General features: G+C 43.3%; 3 protein-coding genes and 1 long non-coding RNA gene across 4 annotated transcripts; 2 read left to right on the forward strand and 2 right to left on the reverse strand.

Annotated features, from left to right (window-relative positions):
• Positions 1–762: 762 nt before the first annotated feature.
• On the reverse strand, positions 763–4523 carry tatdn3 (TatD DNase domain containing 3; the record flags this gene model as incomplete). Its single annotated transcript, XM_079290283.1, is given in 9 exon segments — positions 763–796; positions 884–970; positions 1571–1661; positions 1744–1799; positions 2528–2610; positions 2613–2633; positions 3431–3535; positions 4076–4108; positions 4397–4523. Coding segments are annotated over 9 exon segments (567 nt in total). The 5' UTR covers positions 4454–4523.
• On the reverse strand, positions 2676–3427 carry LOC306793073. The gene is made up of 3 exons (XR_013772863.1): positions 3288–3427; positions 2802–2864; positions 2676–2725 (listed from the first exon to the last, which is right to left on the reverse strand). It is a non-coding gene; the product is annotated as an uncharacterized lncRNA (long non-coding RNA).
• Positions 4524–4658: 135 nt separating the features above from the next.
• Positions 4659–7924, forward strand: nsl1 (NSL1 component of MIS12 kinetochore complex). Its single transcript, XM_079291546.1, has 6 exons — positions 4659–4848; positions 5578–5650; positions 5797–5930; positions 6254–6308; positions 6960–7027; positions 7123–7924. Exons 1-6 carry the CDS (start codon positions 4660–4662, stop codon positions 7336–7338), a joined length of 735 nt encoding a protein of 244 aa, XP_079147672.1. The 5' UTR covers position 4659; the 3' UTR covers positions 7339–7924.
• A 520-nt stretch (positions 7925–8444) lies between these two features.
• Positions 8445–9578, forward strand: batf3 (basic leucine zipper transcription factor, ATF-like 3; the record flags this gene model as incomplete). Its single annotated transcript, XM_079290284.1, has 4 exons — positions 8445–8489; positions 8977–9081; positions 9251–9295; positions 9444–9578. The coding sequence occupies 4 exons, from the start codon at positions 8445–8447 to the stop codon at positions 9576–9578; spliced, it is 330 nt and encodes a 109-aa protein (XP_079146410.1).
• Positions 9579–9863: the final 285 nt, after the last annotated feature.

Genomic DNA, 9863 nt, shown 5'->3' on the forward strand with positions numbered 1-9863 from the left:
AGTTATTATTCAGGTTGTAATAAAAACAAACAGGCTGTATTATATTTCATATACATATATCTTTTTGCAGTTGAAACCCCTTTGATGCAGGTCAGGAGGATCACATCACCTCTGAGCGAGGACCTCTCACTCTGTCTCTGTTTCAAAGTCCCACGAGGGCGAAGAAAACAGAATTTACTCTCAGTAGATAGTTTGATGAATCCTGTCATTTAAGAAACCATATTAATGAGATACGAGTTGGTCATAAGGAGATATATTGTGTGTAAGAAATATCACATGCATATGAGAGTCATGACATGTCTCTGCTTATTGTGGGGTTGTGTCTGCTTTATGCAAAGAAACAAGAGGTTTCAGAGCAAAACTACTGACAATGCCATTCAAGTGTTGGATTTGCAAACAAAACTTATTTTATATAAAAAAATTGAATTGCATTGTGGATAGTTTTACTCTTACACCTTCTGTTTGATTGAATAACCAAGCCACACAAATGAACTCTTGAACTTGTTTCTGTGACTTTAAAAAGAGCAAAACAATGAGAAAGTAAAACTTTAGAGAAGATCAAAAGTTCCAACTGTTGAACAAACAAAGGCAGAACCTCCGCGTGTGTTTTAAACTCTCAACAGAGTCCCTCATCCTTCAGAACGTGAAAGATCTTTGGAACGCGCTTCTTCTTCGGGTTTCCCGTTGCCATTGAAACGGCATCCGACACAGAAACAAACAGAACGGATCATTTCTAGCAGAAACAAAAGACAGCGCAAACACTCACACGATGTCCGGCGCTGAGCAGCGGACTCTCCTGCAGCTCAACATGACGAGGGAGACGTGGTGCCAGGTGGAGGTGAACCCCCAGCGGTACCGGGAGAGGAGACACTACCGGACTCACCTGCGCACCAGCACGGACCTCCTCGCTGCTCTGACCGGCGGACCGCAGCGCGCGTCGGCCCGCATCGAGTGGCCGACAGCCACCAAGCTTGCGGAGAGAAAACACTTGGAAGAGAGCAGTGAGACTTATTGCTGCAATACTCCCAATGACGTCATGGCAATTGTATTTGCACGTGCACGACTCCATTCATTTCAAATTGATTAAGGGAGTGTCACATTTCACCACAGAATTTAAAGCCATGCTGTGATATCTTTATAGAAGGGATAAGAAAAACAGAAATAGGAAGTTCATGTTTATTTATTTGTTCATTAGGTAGCTTGGTTGTGTTGTACATTCATACTCTTGAGCGGACACTGAGAATTAAGTTCAAAAACAGTTATTGGTGATAATTCAAAAATCCAATTTGCAAATGTATATGTTAACGTTATACTTTGGATATTCCTCTCTGTGGAAGTCGCATTTAAAAGACGTGAAGTCTCCGGTTCTAACTCCTCCATGAAACAACCTCTTACATTGTGAGAAATCAGTATAATGCAGACGCACCTGCAGATTTAAGCAAAACAAGCTAGCAAGCACGTCAACTGAGTCAAACATGCCAACCAAAATAATGAGATTTATTTTTGTTTTTCTTCTGTCTCCTTTAAAAAAAAGGTATCAAACCCATGTGAGGTGTGAAGTCCCGCCCACCTGTTGGTTCCGGCAGACGGCAGGTGGGAAGGAGAAGAGGGAGCGGCCGGCGGCTTCCCCGCGAAGTTATGAAGCAGAGCTCGACTGACACCTGACGGAAAAACCAGAGAATGGTTTCGTCCAAAAGTCTGAGTTATTACGTCCGACGTGACGAAGAGGAGCGGGACACGCACCGTGTTCTCTCACGGTCTGTATGGTGACCGGAGCGGCGGATCGTGAGTGGACGTTCCTGTGCAGAACACAGGAAGCAGGAGTTTGAATTGATTGTGTTATTATTAGGGTGGACCACATCACTCCAGTTCTGAGGTCTTTGCACTGCCTTCCTGTCCAACAAAGAATTTACTTTAAAATCCTGCTGTTGGTTTACAAAGCACTGAATGGTTTAGGGCCAAAATACATCTCTGATCTGCTGCTACCTTATGAACCATCCCGACCCCTCAGGTCGTCTGGGACCGGTCTACTTTCTGTTCCCAGAGTCAGAACTAAACATGGAGAAGCAGCGTTCAGTTTTTCTGCTCCACATATCTGGAACAAAGTCCCAGAAAGCTGCAGGTCTGCTGAGACCCTCAGCTCATTTAAATCAAGATTGAAGACCTTTCTGTTTGCTGCTGCCTTTAATTGAACCACGTTCAATTCATATATTAATCAATTTCCTGCATTTCTGCATTTTACTACTGCATTTTATTTCTTACAGTTTTTTAATTGTTTTTAAATCTCCTTTTCTTTTTCCTTGTGTTTTGATGCTTTTAATGGTTTTATGTGAAGCACTTTGAATTACCTTGTTGTTGAAATGTGCTTTCCTATTATATTATATTACAATCACCATGAAAACAAGTTCGCCAGCACTTTTTCTAAGCACGTGCTTCGGTGCAAATTTGAGTGAAATCAGCCTCTGTGGCTCAGCAGCAGCACAACCACCACAATAAGGGTGAAAACATGTTATTCCTCTCCACTCACACAGGCAGGTCCAGCTCTTTGGCGACGCGCAGCTGTTTAATGAAGACACACATCTGGTCGTCTCTGTCCTGCTGAGTGGGAGCTCACCCCACGGCGTGAAGGATCTCGCTGTGCTTCCAACCCGATCCATTAAAATAACATTTGTTGAGCCAGGAGTCAGCGTGGGACTGTTGACTTGAGCCATGTGGTGCCTGAAATCTGCTCTGACAAACACACACATTCCTCCACAGGCAGCTACAGAATAGAGAGTGTGTGTGTGTGTGTGTGTGTCTACCTCTCCACTAGCGACGAGGCGTTCTCTGTGTTTGTAGAACTGCGGCAGAGCAGCTTCCCGATCCTGAGGAACAGACATCTCTGTTGTTATATGAATTAATCCAACAGCAGCTGTTCAGACACACGCTGTCATGTGTGGAAAGTGCAACACAGAAACTAGGAGAACAGATAAAGAAAGAGAGTAAAGCTATTTTCAGCAATTTTCCAAAAGAATGCAAATGTGACTTCATCTCTTCATTATAAATATGAATCTCTGGCTGTTTTTAAAAAAGGACAATTTGCACCTGAACTCCCTTTAACTCTACAGTGCTGCATTGAGCAAGTTCTTTGAATTTTCTGCACATTTTGCTCTTCATTATGACGAGATGCATATTAAAAAGAAAACACAACAACATCAGGATTCAGTGAGCCAGAAGAAATCTGAGTGAAAATCAGTTTCCCTTCTAAAGATGAAGGTATTTTTCAGAGGCTTCTTAAGTCCACAAACCTTTCAGTGTTTTAAAGAAAAAATAAATACACAGCTTCATCTCCTCCTGCGTTCCGCCACAGAGCAGCACCGGATACAGTTACTCTCAGAATGAATCAAGTCAAACAACGAAAGGACGGGTGAGGCGCAGACTGCTGAGCGACCTGAGGCTTCACGCTGCGCTGCTCGGGGCCCTCGCCTCCCTGCAGCAGATGGAGGCCGAAACACGGAGCCACCAGACGTGGATAACGTGTGAGAGGAGGATTCAACTGTAACAGCCCGAACAATAAACACTGCGCGATCCAGCTGAGAGCATCTCCTTCTGCACGCACTGTCGCTGCAGTTCGGAGGTTCTGGCACTTCACTTGAATTTTAGTGAGACGACACACTTTGACTACAATGATCTGACGAGTGCAGTTACCCTGAAAACATTAGTTCATGTGCAAATGAAATGAGAACAGGAAATGTACGAGCAGAATATGAGGTAATTTCACCAGACAGAAGAATGATTGTGTGCACTACATCTAAATATCTTTAAATTATTCATTCATTTAACTGGATATCATTCCAGTAACTTCTTAATTAGATCATCGTGAGCTCCATTTCTTTTTTTCATGCAGTCCTTCCTTTCTCCATGAAGCACACTTTATAATATATATATATATATATCAAGACAGACATGCATGTCTCTTTTCAAATTCATGTTACCATCATGAAGTGTGTGTGTGTGTGTGTGTGTGTGTGTGTGTGTGTGTGTGTGTGTGTGTGTGTGTGTGTGTGTGTGTGTGTGTGTGTGTGTGTGTGTTGACCTCAGTGGTCCTCTGGATCACATCATCCAGATCCTAGAGAGACAAACAGAAGTTTGCACAGCGATAGGACACAGAAATTATACAAACAAAATCTAACTATTCAACAAAGACTGTAGTTACGACTGTAACAGACTGTGTGGACAGTGAGTGCACGCTAACATGTTGTTGTGTACAAACAGATTTTATGACTCAAAGTAGATATTGACAACGTCAGTACACGCTTTAGTTATTTATAATTAGTCTACAACGGATGTAATGAGGGCCATATACTGTTAAAAACAACGCTACTTGTTTAGGTTATTTAGTTAACTTTGCGCTTACCTCTTCGAACTCACGGGCTGATATATGACAGTGACAGTCAACGAAGCCATACTCCATTGATGAAATCTAAATAACAAGTCCAAACTATGCTGAAAAACTGCGACATTTGTCCATTTTTACATTGGGACGATAGCTAACAGCCGGCGGAACGCTGCTGCGATGCTAGAAGTGTTGTTCCGGGGACATATTAGCAGTCGGACCAGGAAGTTACACTTTCATTTCCGGTTTACGGCAAAAAATATATAAACAAGTTGGCGGTAAAGATGGAGCCCGTGGAAAGCGGACTGTTACCGAAAGATGAAACAAATCAGGAGTACAGAGTGCAAGTCACGTCCAAGAAACACGTGATAGGACAGATAAATAAATATAAAGACATTTTGAAGACAGCTCTTGACGGACAGCCGGAAGTTTCCGAGGAGACGAAGCGAGTTTTACTGCAGGAGCTGCTGGTGGTGGGTCCTGTTGTTTACATCCTAATGTTACTACTAACTGTACATTTAGAGAATTAAGTGATTAGAAAACTGTTCCTGTCAAGTATCAACAGTCTGCTGATTGAATACTTGTGTTGCAAGTGCGCACAGTTGTCTCTTTGGTGACTTCCAAACCAAATCGCATTGATAAAATCTTGAATTTAATGTTTGTATTGACATTTGTTGAGTTGAAGTGATAATTTCGGCTTAAAGGTGTTATACGTGTGTATATATATATATATGTATGTATGTTTATTTATTTTAAGTACATGACAAAAGAATAGTTGATTGCACTAAACTCCTGCATGTATGCGTTTCAGCGTACAGATAAAGAGTATTTGGGGAGCAGATAAAATATACATTTTTAAGCAGAGCTGCACAAATATTCCCAATTTTCCATCGTGAGCGTTTCTTTGCCTCGATAGTGAGACGAAACTGGAGATCTTTGAATTTCGAGCTCTTGGTTCGACAAAACAAGACATTTGATGACATCACCTTGAGCTTTAGGAATTGAGTATTTTATGATTCTCATTTAAGAAACGAATCGACAGATTCATGAGTAATTAGAAGCTTAGCTGCAGCCCTAGAAACACGCGTTCGCTGTGATACAGTTGATAATGTGCTGCAGGAGTATTTGAACTCTGCTCGAGGTGAACTGTTGTATTGTTGGTTGAAACTGTTAAGTCGTGAAACGTGTTTGTATCCGTGCAGAACTTTGAGGCAGCTGTTCAGGACAACGTGTTGGTGAACGGACAGCCGTGGGAGGAGGCACCTGATGTTGAAGGTGATTCACACGACAAACTGTATAAAGTCAGTGTAAGGAGCTTCAGCTTTACACAGCGTCCTCAGTCGGTAAATAATGTTGATGTTGTCTGAAATAAAGTCCTGTTTAATAACGCTAACTGTCTCTCCTCTCCCTCCACCACTCAGCCGAGGACGACGCGATGGATCTGGAAAGCCTGCTGGATGACACCATAGTGGAGACCACCAGGAGGCGCCGCACGTACCCGAAAAAGATCCTGCCTCATGTGGTCCACTCCCTCAAAGCTGAGCGCAAACTCATGGTGGGTGCCGCAGTAGATCCGTCTTCATTCAGGGCTGATACATGTGCAGTGAAGTGAGTGGACGAGGCACGCCGACACCGCCGTTTCATGGAATAAACACAGCCGGGCCGGAGGAGAAACTGCACTTTAGACATTAAAGCCACAGTCGCAGCTCATAAACAGGAATCCATCATTTCACAGATGGCTGACAAGTGACTGTTGAGATCAACGTTACACTGACTTTGTGTCAATGACATAATGTTTCGTGATCAAACCCTGAAATGTATTTGATTAATACATGTTTAACTTTATCACCCCTGACGTCTGCTGCGTTTGTGTTTCAGGGGCTGTACGAGCACGCGGTCAAACCTCAAGAGCTGCTCAAAGATCCTGGTCAAGGTTCTTACCTTCTTAATCATTCAATACACACGTGTTTTAATTTCGGCGTTCGTGTTCTTTGATATTCTGAGGGTAATGAAAGATCGACAGAAAAACGTTCAGCGATGTCTTTGCATAAAGCATGCGAGGAAAGAGACGAAATATTCATATTTTGTGTTGCCGTTTGTATCATTTCTCTCTGGTTTAAAGCATTTGAAATGCTGCATACACACACACACACACACACACACACTCTCTCTCCTATGGCGTCACATACATTATGTTCCTGTCTGATTGACAGGAAGAGCTACTTCTCTTTCAGCTGGACATTTGAAACACATAAATGAACTGAAACACCTGAACGCATCCGTGCTTTTTTCTGTTCAAACTGTGAGTTTCATGAGACTTTGGAGCCGAGAGTGCGAACACAAAGTGTAGCCGCCGGTGAATGGATTCATCGTGAAACGACACAACGGTTTATCTGCAGAATGTTATATGTATATATAGAATTATTAGCTTGATTATTTAACGTGATTCTGCATATATTTTGATGTTTATGCAGGAACATATCTTACACAGATGTATGTCTGTTGCCTCACTTAGACAAACAAACCAGCCTCAGTTATTTTGCGTGTGTGTGTGTGTGTGTGTGTGTGTGTGTGTGTTCGCCAGAGAGCATCATGAAGAACTTGTCAGCAGCAGCTCCTGTGATGGTGAAACAGGCCATCCAGGTCATAAAGGTAGCGCACACACCTGAACGCACCACATCGTGTTATGGATGGATGGAGATAAAGAAGCTGTATTGATGTATTTATTTATATTTTCTTCCGTCTAGTCAATCAACACTCTGCAGAAACAAGCCAAAGGCCTCTGTGAGATCCTCGACATGAAACCGGGTCACGCCGCTCTGGAGATCCACCGAGAGGTGTTCGGCTTCGCCGGCCAATCGGACGCGCCGCCGCCTCCTCCTGCGAGGAGCAGGCGGCCAATCAAGAGATCCGTAGAGGAGGCAGCCACGGACTGCTACTTGCCTCTCGGCAAACCAGAGTGACGCTTCCTGCTTCCACGAGCACACGCCAGTGCAGACGGTGTGATGTTCTGGACTCGTACGTTTTCTTTTTTTTACCAGTAGAAAGAAGCGGTTAAAAATGACTCTTCTTCAGGTTTATCCATTTTAAACGTGCAGTAAAGGTTCCATCATGTCTCACATTCAGACATGAATAAATATTATTGATGTTGAGACTTTACTATGATTTCACATAAACTGTTCATGGATTGATTCATGGAGCACAAAGGGCCCAACATGTTCAACAATCTCTTCATTTTAAGATTTTTCTGCCACGGAAACAGATTTGAAACAAATTCCATAAAATAACCAAAAAACCAAGATGCTGCGAGTCTCAATACTTTGACCGGTCTACTCAGTTTCTACTGAAGAAGTTACTCAAACGAGCGCTTTTTGGGGATTAATACACATTTGGTTCTGCAGTGCAGTGGTTCCCAGAGCTTACAGGGGCTGTGCCGGGATTCGTCTGCTCGGATGTCAAAATTAGATTTGCATGTATAACTAAAATCATAACAACACTCTTAACTGGATAATTTATGCAAAAGTCTGTAAATAACATGTTTGAATAAAAAAAAAAGTCCAAACTATGAGTCCACATGCTGTTTGTGCAGAGTGTCGGATAAAGATCATTATTATAGGTTTGTGTGTAGAATTATAATCCAGATGTGGCTGCGTAGGATTGTTTCCAAAAGTCCAAAACTAAAATCTGTCGCTTTATTTGTACGACTTCTTTTCATTAAAGAACGTTGATTTAATGAAAGCAAACTAACTCGATCAATCCGCTGAATCGCTTTATTCAAATTGAGGATTTTGTTCACGGGTTTGTACTTTTTTTTGTTTTTTGGGGCTCAGTTTTTCTTCGATAAACGTAGGCGGGGCTTCAAGGAATTGAAAGGTTGGGACCCCCTGCTCAGGTGTGTGTCTACAGCAGGGTGTGTGAGGCATGAAGGGACAGTGTGGGCCATGTGACTTATGTGAACTGCCCTCGCTGCTGCTGCTGCTGCTGCTGCTAAAGCGGCAGCGAAATTGAAAAGTGAAAAGAAAGCTGAAGTGAAACTGCAGCCCGGCTTGTTTTAGCTTCACTGGACCCGATGGCCAGTCTTCACACCACACGGTTTGTGTTCCTGACCGAGCCGGTGGGCAGGACGTCCTCGTGTTCCATCATTTGAATGCAGCTTTTAATGATGTCAGACTGTGATTCTTCCTGCAACTCTCCTCAGAAGAACAAGAAATCCCTCTGTGCAGGATGTGAGGTGAGATCACACCGATGCTACGTTCAGTCTTTATTCTCGTGTCATTACAGGGAAACTTATTACAGCAAGCTGCTGCTGATCCCACAGGGAGGTCAAAGGTCGTGCTAGCAAACAGTCAAAGCAACATTTTCAGGATGTTGAAAAATGATTGTGAGGCCTCGGATTTAAAATGTTGAATGAAAAGGAAATTTAAAAAATGTAGTTTCAATGAAGCAAACCGTTCATTCAAAAACATGTCGAAATAAAGTTAAACTGCATAAATGTGACCTGCCAATTGAATGGATTCTCTCTCTCTCTCTCCCTCTCTCGCTCTCGCCCTCTCTCTCCCTCTCTCGCCCTCTCTCGCTCTCTCTCTCTCTCTCTCTCTCAGGGTTCAGAGGATGAAGACAGGACGTTGAAGAGGAGAGAGAAGAACAGAGTTGCAGCCCAGAAGAGCAGAAAGAGACAAACACAGAGAGCTGACCTTCTGCATGAGGTGTGTGCCTCTAGTTATGCCTTTAGTTTTAAAAGGCATAATATGTTGATTTTAAACTGTAAGTATAGGTGTAAATCTCCAGAGTCTGCAGAGCCACAGAAGTCATTCTAGAACAGCTTTCCTTCCTCCCTTCTCTCCTTTCCTTCCTCCCTTCTCTCCTCTCCTCTAGGCCTGTGAGCTGCTGGAGCAGAGGAACAGGAAGCTGAGGAGAGAGGTATAATAACAGACGACTGTACATTCTGTACTCGGCACATCTTTACTTCAACATGAATGTGGTGTACATAGAACATGTGAAAACAAAACAAAGATCTTATCTACACTAAGATGACAGTAATATAATGTCTGGGTCGGCTTGTCTTCAGGTGGATTCTCTGCACGAGGAGCAGCGAATGCTCTCCGAGACTCTCGGGGCCCACGAGCGCTTCTGTCCCATCATGCACTGCTCCTTTGCCTCGAGCAGTTTGCAGCCTGACACCATGGAGGCCCGCTCAGTCTGAGGCGGAGCAGTAATGAGTGTGAAGCTGCTCATCGTGTAATGCACCAGTGCACCTGCAGAGGGCGCTGCGAGGAGACCTCATAACCTCACGTAACCTCTGGTGGTTCAACCTTTTATGCAGCAGCTCGTGTCCATCATGTAAATACAGTAAAATATGATCTGTACAGTCCTTTCACATCACTGATATTAAAGTTGTAATTGTTGAACCTCAGTCTTTATTTCTCAGAAAGAAACACCAGATAACATGTTTTCGTGCAATGGGGCTTCTTTAAGGCTGCGTTCAGAC

The sequence above is a fragment of the Melanostigma gelatinosum genome (assembly GCF_949748355.1).
Source record: "Melanostigma gelatinosum genome assembly, chromosome: 19".
NCBI lineage: Eukaryota > Metazoa > Chordata > Actinopteri > Perciformes > Zoarcidae > Melanostigma > Melanostigma gelatinosum.

What these genes read in the sequence shown, in the direction of transcription:
- nsl1 (XM_079291546.1), top strand. Translation starts at nt 4,660, where the DNA reads ATGGAGCCCGTGGAAAGCGGACTGTTACCGAAAGATGAAACAAATCAG. An exon ending in TACTGCAGGAGCTGCTGGTG is followed by an intron (nt 4,849 to 5,577) that starts GTGGGTCCTGTT and finishes GTATCCGTGCAG; the next exon opens with AACTTTGAGGCAGCTGTTCA. An exon ending in GGAGGCACCTGATGTTGAAG is followed by an intron (nt 5,651 to 5,796) that starts GTGATTCACACG and finishes TCCACCACTCAG; the next exon opens with CCGAGGACGACGCGATGGAT.